This window comes from Eubalaena glacialis, chromosome 7 (genome assembly GCF_028564815.1).
Source record: "Eubalaena glacialis isolate mEubGla1 chromosome 7, mEubGla1.1.hap2.+ XY, whole genome shotgun sequence".
NCBI lineage: Eukaryota > Metazoa > Chordata > Mammalia > Artiodactyla > Balaenidae > Eubalaena > Eubalaena glacialis.
In genome coordinates, this window is record NC_083722.1 from 108,280,841 (window position 1) to 108,299,865 (window position 19,025).

Below are 19,025 nucleotides of genomic sequence, written 5' to 3' on the forward strand. Positions count from 1 at the left end.
AGGGAGAGGCTGTCCGGTGAGAGATGGTGAGCTCCCCGTCTGCGGGAGTGTGCAAGCCGGTGATGGGCCGTCTGCAGGGCTGGCGCCTAGCCGAGACCACAGAGCTCCTAGCGGGCCCCTCCCGGGCCCCTCCCGCCTCCCGCCTCCCGCCTCCCGCCTCCCGCCTCCCGCCTCCCGCAGCGGCGGCCACAGCAGAGGCGAGCGCTGCGCCGCGGGGCGGGGCGGGGCGGGGGCGGCTATTTCTGTTCGCTGAGCGCAGCCCGCGTGCGGCGGGGGAGGGGGCCGCGCCGCCATATTCCCTCCCGTCGGCGGCCCCGCGGCGCAGCCACCATGAGCACCGCCGCCTTCCACATCTCCAGCCTCCTGGAGAAGATGACGTCCAGCGACAAGGACTTCAGGTGCGCCCGCTGCCCGGCCCCCGCCTCTCCGCCCCGCCCTGAACCCCCGGCCTTCCCCTCCCGGAGCGCCGGCCCTCCCCCGGGACCCTGCAGCCCCCATCTCTGCTCCTCGCTGCGGGCTCCACTCCTCCACCCGAGACGCCCCCTCCCCGCCTCTGCGCCCGGCGGAAGCTCGGGCTGCGTTCTCCGCGGATTGCTTGCCCTGTCCTCTCCGGGACTCCAGACCAGCTGCGTCTCCCACCGTGCAAAACTTCAGCCCCTGCCAGCCGTCCCGCGTCTGAGCCGCAGTTTGCCCCTGTGCACGCTTCCTCTGCCTCTCCTCTCTCCACTTATGCCCAGTCCGCATCTCTCGCCGCATTTGATGGGCCCTGGCCCTCCTCTTCAACCCCCGCTGAAGCCCTCGGCCTCTCCTTGGGGATTCCAGCGCCTGCCTCTTCTTCGCATTGAAACCCGCTCCCCTCCCAGGACTCCAAGCCCCAGGGCTGACTTTTTCACTTGTACCCTCAGCTCTGCTCTCTTCTCAACATCACCCCAGGCCTCCTCCCCGCACTTCATAGGGGCACTCTTTCCCCGCCTCCCGGCTTTGCTCTGACACCACCTGAGGGAGGGGGCTGGGCTGAGTGGCTTAGCAGACAGAGGTAGGTGATGGTTTCGGTGGGGGCTTATAGGTTTTGTGGTCCACTCCCGTTCTGGTCCAGTCCCCTCCTCCTCAGGGGAAACTGAGGCCCAGAGAGGGGAAAGGATTGGTCCGTAATCACACAGCCAGTTCTGGACCCTCTGAGTTGAAAGGAGTCCTCAGAGAGGGTATAGCCCGTTGAACATTCTGTCACTTTAAACCCCCCCCCCCCCATTTTACAGATAGGGAGAGTGAGGCTCAGAGGTAAGAAGGGCCCAGGTGCAGTCACAAAGCTAGGAAGTGGAGAATCGAGGTGCACAGCCAGGTTAGTCTAACACAGAGGATGAGATCTCAGCAAGGCCCCCTGACAGGTGAGGATACCCAGGCCCTGCCCTCCTGGTCTGACCCCTGCCTTTGGCAATTCATTCCTCAACACCGCTCAAGAGCCCCCACTTTAGTAGAGCCTCTGAGCCACAGTCCTGGGTTCGGATCCTGCCTCCGGCTGCTTACTGGTTGTGTAACTGTGGACAAGCTGCTTAACCCCTCTGAGCCTCAGCTTCTGTTTCTGTGAAATGGGGATAATAACAGAACCCACCTCGAGGGTTGGTGTGAAGATGAAATGAGTTAATACATGCGGGATGCTTAGATTAGTGCCTGGCACCAGGTGAGCGCTTAATAGATTGACACTGTTGTGATTTTGGGCACATCAGAAATCTGCCAGTCCCCTCCCCTGTCTGGGCCTTTACCTGGAAGTTCTTTGTCTGCCCCATCATTTCCCCCCTTCACCAGGCTAGCTTCTACTCAGTTGTCACCTCTTTGGGATGCCTCCTGATACGCAGGCAGGGTTAGGCACCTCCCCCAGCCCATATTTCTGCTGCATAACTTTTTAAGCCTGGGAGACCCAGAGCTCCTGGACCTCTGGACTGTGCACTTTCCTTTTGTGTCCAGAGTATGTTCTGGGTACACAGTTGGTGCTCAGTGAATGTTTTCTGTGTCCCAGGCTCCCTGCTGTCCAGTGTAATCTCATTCAGTCTTCCTGTCTGCCTGGGTGGTAGTGATTGTTCTTCCTGTTCTCCAGAGGCCTGGAGAGGTGAAGTGACTTGCCCAAGGTCACACAGCCGGCCAGTCGCCGAGGGGATTTGCACCACTGTCTAGGCCCTCAGGTCCAGGCTCCAGGAGAGGGAATTGGCCCTGCCAACTGGAGCCTGAGAAGCCCTTCCAGTCTGCTCTGCCAGCGGCCCTGAGAACACTTAAAACCACCCCAAGCATATGAGGATGATGTCTATTTTTAAAGTCCAAATACCAGGGGGGCTGGATCCCGCTGACCAGCTGTCCAGGCACCCATGTGGCCAAGTATTTCAGTTGAGTCGCCTCTAGGGTTTCTCTGGAATGAAACTGAGACTGTGTCCTCTAGCTCCTGGAGGCGGACGGTGACTGCAAGTGGGGGTCCCGGGCAGGTGGAGGAAGCCTTCGATTCCTGTTGTTCTGGGCCCCCACTCTGTGGGCAGGCGGCTGCTCTACTCCCACTCAGACTTCAACAGTGAAATGGGTAAATTGAGGGGTCTTGCAGGAATTCCTACATCATTTCTTGAAAACGTAGTAGTATTGGTTGAGGAGCCAGGAGACCTGACCGGTGTGCTGATTCTTTTCCCAACTTGCTGTGTGATACTGGGCGGTTCATGCAACCTCTCTGAGCCTAGTTGCCTCATGCCAAAAGCTGCTTGTCCTATTAAAACCTCCCAAAGGTGTTACGAAGTGGGGCAAAGAAAATTCCCATTTTATAAATGGAAAAATTGAGGCTGAGAGAGGAGTCAGTTGTTCAAGGTCACCCAAGTGATAAGTATATGGCCAGTATATTTACTTAAAGCCAAACTTCGGTGCCCAAGCTCTTATCTACCAAATGATACCCTTTCCTGTATACGCCCCCTTTACGACCACCACACACACATACACATATATGTGAGAGCTGAGTGTTTGCAGGAACTCTGGGGTGTCAGAAGTGCTGGGGAATATTTCAGAAGGATTAGTTTCTGAGTTTGGATTTCCACACAGCTGGTTGGCTCTGAGCCCTGTTAGGGGGCTGGTCCTAACCCTCCTTCCCCTTCTGCCCTTACCCTGCCCCCTCAGGGCCTCTTTGGACCTGTTGTTTGCTGGGCCTGGAGTCCCAGAGATGAACTGACAGGCCTCTGTGAGTTCACAGTTTAGCAGGAGAGACACTGGTGACCAAGCTTGCAGCGCAGTGTGAGAGATGGTATAATGGAGGGGTCCAGAGTATCTGAGAGGGTCCTATCCGGGGCGGGGGGGGGGACCAAGTGTGCTTAGAGATTGTGGGTGGAGGATAGGGCAGGGTGATGAGAGGAGTCTTCCCTGAGACTAGGACATTTGAGCTGGGCCCTTGACAGGTGAATGGGAGTTCAGTAGGTGGAGAAGAAAGAGACAGGAGGCCCATTTTGGGCAAAGAAGTACATCCCTTGGGTTGCCAGGCTGAGCTGGGTCTCCACGGACTGCAGCAGAAACTCAGCTTCAGGGCCCTGCCTGCCTTCTCTGAACATCCCTTCTGCTGGACAGACTTTGGGGTGCGTGTGGCTACCCCAGGCCTTGTCCTGGCTCAGATCCAAACCTCATCCTTCATCTTACCTTGGCTGCTTGTCCTGAGGTGGCCAGGCCCACAGGTGGGCATGGTCAGCCCTGCCACCCGCTCCTTGCCTCCAGCCCAGCCTCCTTTCTTCTTTCAGGCTTGAGGCTTATCCCAGCTGTTAAAAAGAAACAGCTATGACACCGACAAGTGCCCTCCTGCCTAAGGGGCCCTAGGGGCCACTGTGACATCCAGCAGCAGGTCTGAGCCTGCAAAGATGAGGCTGGAATCCCACTGTGACCGATTTTGCCATAGCAGGCTTGGTGGGGCGGGGAGAGCGGGTTCTTGGTTGACTCACTCAAGCTAGAAAGCAAGACTGGTGTGAAGAGGCCTGGTTGGGGAGCAAAAGCTGGACGCTTTCTTTGGGGTTGCCACTCTCTGATCCGGACTTCACAGCATCTCTCCTCTCTGCTGTCAAGTGCCTGCAGGAGCCAATAAACGGGTGCAGTGGGCCTGGGGAGAACCTTCTGAGCTGGGGAGTGTGCATCTACCTACAGAGGGCAGCCGCCACTGCCTCGAGCCAGTTACAGTCACCAGAGACCGTTGGCCCAGCTGTATTCAAATATTCTGTTTTCAGGAGAATCTGGAAATCAGTACTTTTATGTCAACTCTTCTAATTTTTATTTTTATTTTTTTTTTATTTTTTATTTATTTATTTATTTATTTATTTATTTATTTATTTATTTATTTATTTTTGGCTGTGTTGGGTCTTCGTTTCTGTGCGAGGGCTTTCTCTAGTTGCGGCAAGCGGGGACCACTCTTCATCGCGGTGCGCGGGCCTCTCACCATCGTGGCCTCTCTCGTTGCGGAGCACAGGCTCCAGACGCGCAGGCTCAGTAGTTGTGGCTCATGGGCCTAGTTGCTCTGCGGCATGTGGGATCTTCCCAGACCAGGGCTCGAACCCGTGTCCCCTGCATTAGCAGGCAGATGCTCAACCGCTGCGTCACCAGGGAAGCCCTCTTCTAATTTTTAAATGTCAATAAATAATTCAAATTTTCGAAAAACATTTGCCAGGTGGACACAGCCGAGGGCTGCCAGTTTAAAACTGCTCTCCCTTCCTGATCTTGGCAGGAATGGTGCTCCGTGTTGCTACGGCAGCCCCAACTTTCCATGACCTTCCAGCTCAGACTCCACTGCAATTTCAAATGCCGGGGACAGGGCATCCGGCCACACGGATCTGCCCAGCTGTGGGTGGGTGGTCCTTGACACTGATGCCCACCCTGGGTCTGCGAGCTGTGGCTGGGGACTGCTCAGCCATTGCCGTCTATGTCTAAGATATGCCTGTTGCCTGTCAACCTGGCCTGGGACGTTAGTTCTCAGAGTGTGGTCCCTGCCCCTCAGCCTCATCCGGGAACTTGTTAGAAATGCATAATTTGGGGCCCCAGCTCAGACTTTGTGATTCAGAAACCCTGGGGCCCAGCAGCATTTAACAAGCCCTGCAGGTGATTCTGATGCTGGCTACGGTTTGAGACCCGCTGGTGTGAGGGCAGGGCTGAGTAATTCTTTGAGGTCGGGTGGGCTGGGCGGGGCTAGTCCCCCTCCACCTGTCAGGTAGAGAGGCTTCCTGCTGACACCTGACTTGGTTGCAAGGTTTGTGTTCGACCTTCTAGCCCGAATGAGACGTGAACGACATGACATTATAATCATGGCAGGACACTTACTGAGTGCCCCCTGTGTGCCAAGCACACCCCATACATTGTCTTCTTTTATCTTCCATACAACCCCACAGGGCAGGTACCGTTCTCATCCCCACTTTTCAGACAGGTTAAATAAGGCTCAGAGAGGTGAAGTAACTTGCCCAAGTTCCCATTTGCATAAATGGCAGAAGCAGGAGCCACGTGCTTTGGAGGTCCTAAGCCTTTAGCTGGGATGCTGTGTGTCCGAGTCTGCCAGTCGGTATCTCACACACGCGTCGCCTTGTGGTAGCCCAACTGTGCCCACAGCCCAGATAATCTACTTGCCTTTGACTGCCCCTGACCCTTTGTGTCAAGGTCTGCTTCTGGGGAACTCAGGTTCTGCCCAAATCACCGGGGCCCAGGAGCTGCTCGGCAATCCTCCTCTGTCCTCCCTGCCCAGGTTCATGGCCACCAGTGACCTGATGTCAGAGCTGCAGAAGGACTCGATCCAGCTGGATGAGGACAGCGAGCGCAAGGTGGTGAAGATGCTCCTCAGGCTTCTGGAGGACAAGAACGGGGAGGTGCAGAACCTGGCGGTCAAGTGGTGAGCGTCGACCCTGGTGGTGATGGGAGGGTCCCTGCCCCTTTGGGGTACAGCCTCTGAGAGAAGAATTGCTGAGCAGCTCTTGGAGCGCCCGTGGAGCCGGACAGTGACTTGGTCTGGGTTCCCCCAGAAGTACACCCCGTGGCAAGGATTCAAGTGTACGTTTACCAGGAAAGAGATCCCAGGAAACTAGGTCGGGGGATAGAGAAGTGAGGCAGGGAAGGAAGAAAAGCAATAAAGCATCAAGCAAGTTTCTCCTGTGGGCGAGTAGAGCTTACCCCTGCTGGGGATCCCTGGCACACAGTGTAGGACATGCACCTTGGAGTGTTCCCACCTGCCAGCTTTCCTTGGTTGAGGGCTGCTCCTGGGGTAGGTGGAGGGTTATGCATTCCTTGGCATCTCCAGCCAGGGAAAGCCCTCAGGCACAGATGCAGGTGCTGGCAGCTGGAAGGTCAGGCTGGCACGCACAGGAGTGGTGGGGGTGAAAGAACGCGGTGGAGGTGGGCGCGTTTGCCGTAGGCATCATGAGGTGTGGTTCTGAGACCTTTTGCCAGTTACCCCCAGAGCTGAAAAAGCAAGATGGGGTATGTGCGGGGCATGTGTGTGTGTGGCGGGGTAAGCAGGGGACTGAGGAATGGCGGGGGTCAACAGAGAATTGGGGCACTGCCTCTCAAACAGTACTCTGCGAGCTGGATCCAGGTAGTGAATTGGGGCGGGTAGTGAATTTCAACTTGATCCCAAGAGTAGAGGAATTCAGTAAAGAGTTTCATGCAGGAGCAAGACGTGCTCAGGTTTGTGGTCTGGGAGCATCCCTCTAACGGTGGAATTGAGATCAGGTGGAGTGGTTTCCTACTAGCAGAAGCAATAACCCCTTTTTATAACACGTAGTCTGAAATACTCTTATCACGAAATGAAATTCATGCATAATAAAACCTGCCTTTACACATGATTACAGAACAGTTTATATAATGCCTTCAACTGGAGCATAAAGAAGAAACAGGAGGAACGTTGTTGATGGTAAAATAGTATATGTTTCACTGTGTAAATGCTCAGGCGCGTTGACGGTAGACGTGTAATGAAGTCGTGAGAAGCCTGCACCTGAGGTAGGCTCGCCGAGGCAGGAAGCAGGTGGAGACAGGTGTGGACGTTGGGGACTCAGATAGCACAGGCGGCATTGCTCTTACGAGATTTTCTGAAATGGTGACCATGTCCCGGTAAAGTTTCCCAGGAAAATAAAGTACAGTCTTCCTTCGAGTTACCTGATAACTACATTTTTGGAAATTTTAGAGTATATTAAAATATTAATATTTTAATATATTAAAATAGTGCAAAAAAGTACTTTGTGTTTATATGTAAAATGAAATTAGGTTGTGGACTCAGATAATTATAGAAAGGCTTTTTACCTGTATGAATGCCCAGTGGGATGTTAGAAACTCCAGCAGGACATGGAACATGGTTTTGCAATATTGTCTTTCTATCATCCCCGACCTCCCCCCCATCCCATCAATAAAAGCCAGAAGTGCCATCTCATTAGTTATGATGAACATAACTAATAGAAGGGCCCCCCCAGGTAAATATCCAAAATGCCCCTCAGGGCAGAATCACCCCTACTGAGAACCAGTGCTATAGAAGGTAGAGTGGAAAGACCTGGGATTACTTAGAAGTCAAGAGTTTGCCAAGTGGTGTGCACTGCGGCCACCTGGGACCCTTGTTTAAACTGTGTGCTCCCCACCCAGGGATTCTAATTCAGGAGGGGGCTGGGGCGGGCAGATCAGGATGTAGCACCCGGGAATCTGCATTCTAATGCGCACTGTCATCTGAGAACCACTCTTTTAGGTCAGAGGTTCTCAGCCTTGACTGCATGTTAGAATCACCCGGGGAATTAAAAAAAACTCCCCAGCTCCAGGCCACACCTGAAACCAATTAACTGAGACACTCTGGGGCTGGCACCTGGGTAACAGTTTCTTAAAAGGCCCCAGGTGATGGCAATGCGCAGTTAAGGCTGAGAAGCAGTGTGTCTGGTGCAGTTTTTAAACTTTCGCGTGCATTCGAATCAGCTGGGGGTTTTGTTGAAGCACGGATTCTAGTTCAGTAGCTCTCGGGTAGGACCTGAGCTGCTGCATCTCTGCATCTCCAGGTAGTGCTGATGATGCTGATCTGTGACCACACTTGGAGAAGCAAGCCTCTAAGGCAGAGGTTCTCAAAGTGTGGCCCCTGGACCATCAGCATCTACTGCGAACTTGCTAGAAATGTAAATTCTCAAGCCCCACCTAGACCCCTTAAGTCTGAAAATCTGGAGTGGGGCCCAGCAATCTGTGTTGTGTTTTTCCTTTTTTTGTTTTTTTTTTGGTTGTGTTGGGTCTTCGTTGCTTCATGCGGGCTTTTTTTTCTAGTTGTGGCGAGCAGGGGCTACTCTTCGTTTGCGGCGCATGGGCTTCTCATTGCAGTAGCTTCTCTTGTTGTGGAGCGTGGGCTCAGTAGTTGTGGCTGGCAGGCTCTAGAGCACAGGCTCAGTAGTTGTGGCGCACGGGCTTTGTTGCTCTGCGGCATGTGGAATCTTCCCGGACCAGGGCTCGAACCCATGTCCCCTGCATTGGCAGGCGGATTCTTAACCACTGTGCCACCAGGGAAGTCCCACAGTCTGTGTTTTAACAAGTCCTCTAGGGGATTCTGATACACGCGCAAGTTTGAGAACCCTACTCTTGGGCATTCCTTGGTTTCCAGCTGAGGTTACTGGGTTCGACAGTTTGGCCATATACTGAGATGTAAAACCCAAGAGGAGGTGCAGGTTTGGGAGGTGCCAGGAATGATGTCGGCATACCCAGAGGGTACCTCTCTTTCTGGCAAAATAGGAAGTCCCCTGTTGATCTGGGGCCTTTTCCTCAGCACATGTGGCCCCATAGACATGAGGGGACATAAGGGGCAGCCCGACTCGGGCTGAGCCTGGGCTTTTGGACCTCCTCCCTCCCTCCATATTCAGCCTGGGTCCTCTGGTGGGCAAAGTGAAGGAGTACCAGGTGGAGACCATTGTGGATGCCCTCTGTGCCAACATGCGGTCAGACAAGGAGCAGCTCCGAGACATCGCTGGCATCGGCCTCAAGACCGTCCTGTCGGAGCTCCCCCCTGCAGCCACAGGTACTCAGGTCTTAGGGACTCGGTGCTATTGTTATTTGTCCTAGTTTATGATTGAAGAAGCTGAGGCTCAGAGAGGTGAAAGGACTTACCCAAGGTCAGCCAGCTAATAAGTGGCAGAGAATTCAGACCCAGATCTGTTAAACTTCATGGCTCTGTTTCAGGGATGCTTTTAGCTGCAAGTAACAAAGTCTGTCTAATGGCAGCTTGAAGAAGTAGGGGGTTGCTTTTCTCACGAAACTCTGAAGGGATCAGCCACTCCATTTTTACAGCCATTCATTCATTCAGAAGCTCAGTTAGGACAGGGCTGAAGTCTCTGCCCATGTCTCTTGCCCTTTATAAGAAAAGCACGTGTTTCCCCAGAAGACTTTGACCTGTATCTCACTGGCCAGAACATGGTCACCTGGCCTCTCCAAGCAGCAAAGGAGTCTAGGAAAGAAGTGCTTAACTTTTCCCACCTCCCCATTGGAAAGCAGAGGGAAAAGGGGTCAGGTGTGAGGTGAGCCAGCCAGCAGGTCCGCCCTTGGTTCTTTAGCTCCCCAGCTGTCTCCTTTAGTTTGGTCTGACTCTGCGTCAAACCTTGGACCACGCCAGCCCTGGCTTCCCTGGTCAGCAGGATTTGGGGGATGTGGGCTCAGGAACACAACCAGAGCAAAGGCCAGCCACAGGTGGAGGCCAGCCCTGGGCCTCACCACACCCACCTTGTGCTCTGTGCAGGCTCCGGCCTGGCCACTAGTGTGTGCCGGAAGATCACAGGCCAGCTCACCAGTGCCATCGCCCAGCAGGAGGACGTGGCTGTGCAGCTGGAAGCCCTGGACATCCTCTCTGACATGCTGAGCAGGTGCGGGAGGCCACCCTGGGCAAGGAGGACAGGGGGACAGGGAGGGTCTCAAATTCACAGAGCCAGCACTTGCTATACACCAGGCCCTGTACTAGGGCTCTTCAATCGTACCAGCAGTGTCCCAGGGGAACTCGTTTGTCACCGTTTTATGGGCTCTGAGAGGCGATGTGGCCTGTCTGCAGTCACAGTCAGTAAATGGCAGAACCTAGGTGTTGAATTCAGGTCTCTCCATAGCTGGAGCCCATGTGTTGTTCATCCTCTCCCTCGGCCCTTCTTTCTCTTTTTCTTCTCTTGGATTAGTATAGCTGGGCCTTTGTTTTAAATTGCACTACACATTTTTAAAGTATTCATTCATTCAGCCTCTCAAGATTTGAGCACCTACCGGAAAAATGTCAGGTGCTGGACTAGTTCTGGGAATATGGAGTTGGCTGGGTCTTGGCGGCCCCTAAGGAAAAGCTCACAGACACATAAATCTGTGAATGGAGTAAGAACAACAATACGGCTAAGAGCAGGGCCCGTAGGAGCTCAGAGGAGGAGCCCATAACCCAGCTGGGGCGTGGGGAACCTTCCTAGAGAGGGTCCAGCCAGCTGAGCCTTCAAGGGTGGGCAGGACTTGGCCAGGCGTGGGTGAGCATAAGGGGGACCCTGGATGGGGGACCTGCCTTTGGCCCAGAGGGCAAAGACCAGAGAGACATGGGGTCCTGGGGGGTGTGCACGGCAGTCATGGGGTGTCATGAGGAGGGGCTGGTGTGGAGAGATGAGGGCTGGGAGGGTGGGGCAGCTGACTAAAGATTCTACTGAAAGTGTGATGAGCTCACGGAGGGGTTCTCGGCAGGCATGAGGAATGCCCTGGGTGTATTTGTGTGTTTTAGACTGATCTTTCTATGTGCAGAGTGCACGGAAGATGGGAGGGGGTTGAATGGGCAGGGAGACTGCTTAGAAGGCTTCTGCAGTCAGGTGAATTCAGGTTGTATTTAGGAGGTGGACTCCACAGCGCTTGGAGTGGATGAGAGGCAAAGACTCAAGGCTGACACCCAGGGGTCTGGCTTTCCTAACTGTGGGCACAGACACAGGGCCATTGGCCGTGTAGGTGCGCTCCAGGAGCAATGTCGGGGCAGGCGTGATGGTTTCCGTTTGGAACATGTTGAATTTGAGGTGCCTGGGAGGTACCCACTCAACCGAAAACTCCATAGGGCAGGACTGAGGGCCAGAGTCCGTCTTGCTGTCCCGAGTTTCCAGCCCAGGCCCTGTCACATAGTAGGTGAACGCATAAATAAATGAAACCCAGGAGAGAGGTCTGGGCTGGACAGAGAGATATGGGAGGGTGAGGTCAATGTGTTGGTGTGGAGTGAGAGAAGAAAAGGTTTTAGGACACATATGGGACAGGAAAAGCACAGGCCTGGTTTGAAGGTGGGATAGAAGCTGCTGCAGGGGCTGCGTTCTATCTGTGCAGAAACCATTCTCTCTCTGGTGTTCCCTCTTGCCTTGAGCCCAGAGCTCAGCTTATCCGAAGGGCACTGGGGAGCCACTGAAGGAGTTAGGCAGAGGCACACTTTAGATCACTCTGGCCTCAGTGATGGGGAGGGTGAGGGCCCTTGGGTTGTCATAATGGGGGAGGTGGCCAGGAGCCCATGGGGAGAGGGGAAGTGCCTGGCCCAGGCTGCCCGCCGGGTGGACCTCGCCCGACACCCCTTCCTTCTGGCTCCCCAGGCTGGGCGCCCCGCTGGGCGCCTTCCACGCCAGCCTCCTGCACTGTCTGCTGCCGCAGCTGAGCAGTCCGCGCCTGGCCGTGCGCAAGCGGGCCGTTGGGGCGCTCGGCCACCTGGCGGCCGCCTGCAGCACTGACCTCTTCGTCGAGCTTGCGGACCACCTGCTGGACCGGCTGCCCGGCCCACGCGCGCCCGCCAGCCCCGCGGCAATCCGCACCCTGATCCAGTGCCTGGGCAGCATTGGCCGCCAGGCAGGCCACCGCCTCGGTAAGGGGGCGGGGCCCCACGGGGAGGGGGCGGGGCCGACTACAGGGATCCTGGGCTGAGGGGGTGGGGCCTGGGTGAGTCACCTCTTTGGTTAGGGGGCGTGGTTGAGGTGGGGAGGGGCGGGGGTGGTGCTGAAGCGCCTGAAGAGGAAGAGTGGGCTGGAGAGGCAGCCAGGTGGGCCCTGAGCTCAACCTGCTTCTGAGCCCTACCCAGAGGCTCGCGAGGGTAATTATAAGTCATGCCTCCAAAGGGATGATGTATGTACAATAAACCGCATTACTTAAAGTGTACAATTCAGTGTGTTTTGACCTTTTGCGCACTTGTGAAACTACCACCGCAGTCAAGATGCAGAACATTTCCATCACCCCCAAAAGTTTCCTTGTGCCTCTTTGCAGTCCATCCACCCTCTGCCCCACCCTAGGCAACCACTGACCTGCTTTCTGTCACCAGAGATTAGTTTTGTAGAAATGGAATCCTGCAATCAGTTTTGAATTTATTCTCAAACACCTTGGAGTTAGTTCGGGCTAGAACAGGGCAGTGTAAGTAGAGTGGCCACGGTCTGCCCTCCCTCCCCTCTGGCTCTCTCACTGCAAGGGACCTTAAAAGCACACATTGAGACCCCAGCCTGCAGTCCATACTCTGTCCACATCCCCGCAAACAGCAGCCACCCTCAGGAGCATGGACCTGGGAGAGGGAACTGCACAGGACTGGACAAGGGTTCAGGGTGGGGAAGGGTACGGCTGGAGAAGACCTAGGACAGAATACATATAAAGCCCAGGGACCAGTGAGGGGGCCCCTCTTGCCTGGTAAGGGCAGTGCCTGCCTCCCCACTTTCCTTGCCCAGGTCTACAACCTAGTGCAGGAAATAAGGCAAGAACATGAGTAGTAGTTTCAACAACAGATGCTTCTTATTGAGCGCCTGCTTTGTGCCAGGACCTGGGTGGAGATCTTTATCTGAATCTTATCGTTAATCTTGACAAACTCTCTGGCTGGTAGGCATTGTTATCCCTACTGTGAAGATGAGTGGTCTGAGGTTAAAGAATGTTGTGATGTGCCCAAGGTCCCATAGCTTATAGGGCGCTGAGTCAGGGCTAGAACCCACATCTGCTTGACTCTGAAGCCTCTGAGTAACTTTGCAGTGGCCAGGGCTGCAGGTGCAGGCACAGGCTGAATGCTGTGGGCTGGGGGAGCCCCGGAGATGGTCTGGCCTCACCTCGCCTTGCCTCAGTGACCCACCTGGGCCTGCAGGGACCCATCTGGACCGGCTGGTGCCGCTGGTGGAGGAGTTCTGCAACCTGGATGATGATGAGCTTCGGGAGTCCTGCCTCCAGGCCTTTGAGGCCTTCCTGAGGAAGTAGGTGCAACAGGGGTGCTGGAAAACGGGGGCCCCGGGGTTTCTTTGAGAAGTTTGTGGGGATGGAGTGGGGGCAGGATGCTGGCCTCAAAGCAGTCAGGTCTCAGGACTCACCACTGGGCCCCATCCCCAACCCTGTCCTGCCTGGGTCCAGCAGAACCTCCCCTATCCCACCCCACAGGTGCCCCAAGGAGATGGGCCCCCACGTGCCCAACGTGACCAGCCTCTGCCTCCAGTACATAAAGCACGACCCCAACTATAACTACGACAGTGACGGGGAAGAGGGGCAGATGGAGACGGAGGATAGTGAGTTCAGTGAGCAAGGTGAGTGGCCAGCTTGTCCTTGGGCTGCTGGGTGGAAATGGGTGCAGCCTTCCTGCAAATCCCCCAGCCAAAGACGGGGGCCACATTTGGTGCCCCCATCCTGATCCCAGCTCTTCCTCAGGCTCCAGCCCTGCTCTTGGAAGTCTGGATCCTCTGTGGTGCCCACACTCTCTGATCGCACAGATCACAAGATAGTAGTAATTGCTGATGTTTATTGAGCATCTCCTGATGTCCTACGTGCTATTTTTTTTTAAATATTTATTTGTTTATTTTTGGCTGTGTCAGGTCTTAGTTGCGACACGCGGGATCTTTGTTGTGGCGCTCGGGCTTCTCTCTAGTTGTGGCGTGCGGGCTTAGTTGCCCCACGGCATGTGGGATCTTAGTTCCCCAACCAGGGATCGAGTCCACGTCCCCCGCTTTGGAAGGTGGATTCTTAACCACTGGACCAGCAGGGAAGTCCCCTAAGTACTCTCTTATTTCATGTTCCTTATAATGACCCTAGGAAACCAGGTATTTATTATCATCCCCATATTTCAGACAAGGAGACTGAGACTTAATGAGAAGAGATTTGCCTGAGATAACACAGCTAGGAAGTGGCGTAGCTGGGCCTTGGAGCCATGTTTGCCAGACTCCCCCACCTCATGCTGCCATCTCTGTACCGTTTTAGTTATGGTTTCCAAGAGCCATTGCTTTAACCCAGCAGAGTGAAGCTCTAGTGGTGGAATGATTGGCACTGACAGGGAGAGATACCTGGATGGGGGATGGACTCAATGGCTTCTTTCCTTCTGTGCCTGTGGGCCTGTCTGTCACTCAAAGGGAAGGCCCTGGGCCCTATAGGCATTGATGGAGGTGAGGGCCTTAGGTCCTGATGGGTACTCAGAGCGAGATGCGGTGGTAGGAGATGAGATTGGACAGGCATTTTGGGCTCAAATGCCCGGTCAAGGAGATTGGACATTTTCTTGTTAGTAACAGGGAGCTCTGGATGTTTCTTCATGGGTGACATAGTGTGGAAATAACAAACAAGGGTCCATCAGAGGGGACACATCTGCTACGCTGACAAGACACAGCTGGGGGACCATCCACCTGGCCCACTATGTCTTGTCCAGATGCAGTGCTCTGAGAGTCTGAGTTCTCTGCAGAGCAGTGTGGGTAGGAACATGCTGGCCTTTGAGCCTGTGCCTGGGGGTGTCCCTAGGGAGGACCATCCCCCTCTGAGCCTCATGTGTGTCTCCCCAGGTGTATGAGTTGGCTTTATGGGCCTCATTCATCTCTGCTGTTTCTAGCTGTGTGTCCTCAGGAGAGTCTTCATCCTCTCTGAGCCTTATATGTATCATCTATAAAAGGGGGCTCAAGACACCTTCATTCCTGAGGCATGGTGAAGACTTGAGCTCTGACCTCTTGGGGGAGCTTGGAGAGTGGAGAGCCACACAAACACAGCTTTTCCTTATTGTTAGTCCTGCTTGGAAGCCAGAATCAGGACCCTGTCTGGGGCAGGGGAGCTATCACCTTTCCCTTCTGAAATCCCAGTAAATGAAACATCACACAGCCAGTCCTGAAACCAAAGGATGGGTCTTGTGCCCCAGATGGATTCCCTAAATCCTCACTGGAAGCTTGGGAGTCAGTTTTTCCCTGGTGCAGTCAAAACAACCAAGAGTCTGGAGGCAGCGGGAGGACCCTGGTGTACCTCCAGCTGGTTCCCTGCTTGACGCCACCCCTAGCACACAGCAGGTGTTCATTAAGCGGTAGTGACCATGGAAAGGTGAGGCCCCGGCGGAGCCCCCCTCACTGCCCCCTCACTTCTCACCCTTCCGTCCTGGGAGACCGCCCTGGGTGGTGCGCAGGGCTCCATGGGTGTCTGGTTCCCGCCCCAGAGAGCGAGGACGAGTACAGCGACGATGATGACATGAGCTGGAAGGTGCGCCGGGCAGCGGCCAAGTGCCTGGCGGCCCTGATCAGCTCTCGGCCCGACCTGCTGCCCAGCTTCCACTGCACCCTGGCGCCCGTGCTCATCCGCCGCTTCAGGGAACGCGAGGAGAACGTCAAGGCCGACGTGTTCGGGGCTTACATCGTGCTGCTGCGGCAGACGCGGCCCCCGAAGGGATGGCTGGAGGCCATGGAGGAGCCCACCCAGTCGGGAAGCAACCTCCAGATGCTACGAGGACAGGTGTGCCTGCCTGCCCCTCCCCCTGCCCCTCCCTCCTGCTCACAACCCTTCCCTTCTCCATCTCCCCACCCTCCCACCGCCCCCCATCTCTCCACCCACCGGATTGTGCGTACCGAGCACCTGCTGTGTGCCCGGCCCTGTGTATGAAGTGGCGGGGCACAACGGGGAGCAAGACAGATGAAGTCCCTGGCCCTGGACCACACAGTCTCGGGCAGATAGCCAACAGCACAAGTAGGGTTCCAGGCCACAGGAAGGGGGTTCAGTTTTATTCTAAGAGGGTCGAAGCCACGGGAGGGGAATTATGGGATCCCACTCACATTTGAAAAAGCTCACTCTGGCTGCTATGTGGGGAATGGATTGTAATGGGCTGAAGGCCGCTGCAGCTGTGCAGGTGAAAGGGCGTGGTGCCTTGGGCAGGGGGCAGGGGGACAGGTGTCGGACTTGAGAGATAGTTTTGGGTTTTGCAGATGGATGTGAAAGGCAAGGGGCAGGGAGGTGTCATGTGAGTTCTGGGCTCTGGCTAAAAATAGTGCAGTCCCTGAGATGGTGGAGGGTGGAGCGGGGGCATGTCTAGAGTTCTGTTCTGGACATTTATGTTCGAAGCCCTCGTTGGATGCCGGAGTAGAGATGTCTGGCGGGCAGTTGGCACACAAGTCTCGTGTCAGAGATGTAGATCTAGGAGTCATTGCTTCAGGGGAATCCTCAACTCAGAAGTGGATGAGCTCACTGGGGAGGGAATCTAGCTGGGAGAGGGAAGGGGACCCCGGTGCTTCACCCTCACCAAGTGTAGGAGTGAGAACCACACTGCCCGGTGACCTTGAGCAAGTTACTTCAACTCTGTGCCTGTTTCCCATCTGTCAGCTGGGCACAGGACTAGTACCCACCTCAGAAGGCGAGTGTGGAATCAGGTGCCTGGTACAGAGCAAGTGATGGGAAGCTTGGGGTGGAATGATCCTCTCCACGCTGGGGGTCCTCCATGGGCAGGTGCCCGGGCAGAGTCCCCCAGTAGTGGGTGGGGTGTGGAGGTTCCTGGGTGGTCACTGACCTCCCCCCTCCATCCACAGGTGCCTCTTGTGATTAAGGCGCTGCAGAGGCAGCTTAAAGATCGGAGTGTCAGGGCCCGCCAGGGTTGCTTCAGCCTCCTCACCGAGCTGGCAGGCGTCCTCCCGGGCAGCCTGGCAGAGCACATGCCTGTGCTGGTGGCAGGTAGGATGGAGTGGAACCCAGTGTCTGCTGTTCTGGGCTTCTCCCTGAACCCAGCCCCCAGCCCCCAACCCCCAACCCCCAACCCCTCAGAGTGCCCCTGTTCAGCAACCTACAGTGGCTCCCCACTGCCAGCAGTGAGAACAGGGATGGGGTGCAGGCCCTATGTCCTGTTTTTAAATAGGTTTCCTGGCCTGTGTCCTCAGCCCTGGCCCCGGCCACGGCCAAGCCCTGACCTCATACAATCTGCTGCATGAGAGCCCAGGTGCCTGGGTCCAGCTCAGACGCCTGAGGGTACTCCACCCCTGCATCCAGGGAGGGCTGAGTTGGGTCAGGGTCTGTGGCCTGGTAACCTTGCCCCGCCTCCCCCCACACCCCCCAACCCAGGCATCGTCTTCTCGCTGGCGGACCGCTCCAGCTCCTCTACCATCCGGATGGATGCCTTGGCTTTCCTGCAGGGGCTGCTGGGCACAGAGCCGGCTGAGGCCTTCCACCCCCACTTGCCCACTCTCCTGCCACCTGTGATGGCCTGCGTGGCTGACCCTTTCTACAAGATCGCAGCCGAGGCCCTGCTGGTGCTCCAGGAGCTGGTGAGGGCCCTGTGGCCGCTGGACGGGCCTCGGACGCTGGACCCCGAGCCCTACATTGGAGAGATGTCCGCAGCCACCCTGGCACGGCTTCGTGCCACCGACCTGGACCAGGAGGTGAAGGAGCGGGCCATCTCCTGCATGGGCCACCTCGTGGGCCACCTGGGTGACCAGCTCGGGGATAACCTGGAGCCGTCGCTCTTGCTCCTCCTGGACCGCCTGCGGAATGAGATCACCCGGCTCTCTGCCGTCAAGGCGCTCACACTGGTGGCTGTGTCCCCGCTGCGGATCGACCTGCAGCCCATCCTAGCCGAGGCGCTGCCCATTCTGGCCTCGTTCCTGCGGAAGAACCAGCGGGCGCTGCGGCTGGCCACGCTGGCCGCCCTGGCCGCCCTGGCCCAGAGTCAGGGCCTCGGCCTCCCGCCATCCGCCGTGCGGGCCGTGCTGGCCGAGCTGCCCTCCCTTGTCAGTGAGAACGACATGCACGTGGCCCAGCTGGCTGTGAACTTCCTCGCCACCGTGACCCGCGCCCAGCCAGCCTTGTTGGCCGAGGTCAGCGGCCCTGTGCTTGCAGAGCTGCTGCGTTTGCTGCGCTCGCCCCTCCTGCCGGCCGGTGTGCTAGCGGCCGCCGAAGGCTTCCTACAGGCCCTGGTGGGGACCCGGCCGCCGTGCGTGGACTACGCCGAGCTCGTCGGCCTGCTCACGGCGCCCGTTTACGAGCAGGTGGCGGACGGCGGGCCCGGCCTGCACAAGCAGGTGTTCCACTCGCTGGCTCGGTGCGTGGCTGCCCTCGCGGTGGCCTGTCCCCAGGAGGTGGCGGGCACGGCCAACCGCCTGGTCTGCGATGCCAGGTCACCCAGCTCGAGCCCAGGGGTCAAGGTCCTGGCGTTCCTGTCGCTGGCCGAAGTGGGCCAGGTGGCCGGGCCGGGCCCCCAGCGGGAGCTGAAGGCGGTGCTCCTGGAAGCCTTGGGCTCGCCCAGCGAGGACGTGAGGGCGGCTGCCTCCTACGCGCTGGGCCGCGTGGGCGCGGGGAACCTGCCTGACTTCCTGCCCTTCCTGCTGGGGCAGATGGAGGCCGAGCCCCGGCGGCGGTACCTGCTGCTACACTCGCTCCGGGAGGCCCTGGGGGCCGCCCAGCCCGACAGCCTGAAGCCCTACACCGAGGACATCTGGACCCTGCTGTTCCAGCGCTGCGAGGGCGCTGAGGAGGGCACCCGGGGAGTGGTGGCCGAGTGCCTCGGGAAGCTGGTCCTCGTGAACCCTCCATTTCTCCTGCCCCGGTTCCGGAAGCAGCTTGCTGCAGGTAGGGGCACAGGGATGGGCACAGGCAGCCCATATCGGAGGTGGGCGGAGGTCCACATAGGGCGAACTTGTTCTGGTAATCGGGTCTGAGAGTCACAGTGTTGACAAGATTCAAGGCAGAGGAGCTGTTAAAAACAGTGTTTCCTGAGACTTAAAGGCCTCTTCCTGTGGGACCCTCTGGGATGGAGGGGACAGAATCCTTGATGTGTCCCTCCGACAAATAAACTTTTCACGGTGCCACTTGTGGACAGCAGCCTTGTGTTCCAGGTGAGA

The 19,025-nt window shown here is 56.6% G+C and overlaps 1 protein-coding gene across 1 annotated transcript in view; it reads left to right on the forward strand.

Moving 5' to 3' along the window:
- The first annotated feature begins 315 nt into the window (after positions 1-315).
- CAND2 (cullin associated and neddylation dissociated 2 (putative)) overlaps positions 316-19,025 on the forward strand; it is a 31,273-nt gene continuing 12,563 nt past the window's right edge. Inside the window, exons 1-10 of the mRNA XM_061197303.1 lie at positions 316-398; positions 5,726-5,869; positions 8,850-9,004; positions 9,719-9,842; positions 11,553-11,818; positions 13,067-13,172; positions 13,354-13,496; positions 15,368-15,660; positions 16,725-16,866; positions 17,251-18,753. Of these exons, the coding sequence (XP_061053286.1) occupies positions 331-398; positions 5,726-5,869; positions 8,850-9,004; positions 9,719-9,842; positions 11,553-11,818; positions 13,067-13,172; positions 13,354-13,496; positions 15,368-15,660; positions 16,725-16,866; positions 17,251-18,753 (2,944 nt within the window). The 5' untranslated portion in view covers positions 316-330. The remainder of the gene's footprint in view (positions 399-5,725; positions 5,870-8,849; positions 9,005-9,718; positions 9,843-11,552; positions 11,819-13,066; positions 13,173-13,353; positions 13,497-15,367; positions 15,661-16,724; positions 16,867-17,250; positions 18,754-19,025) is intronic.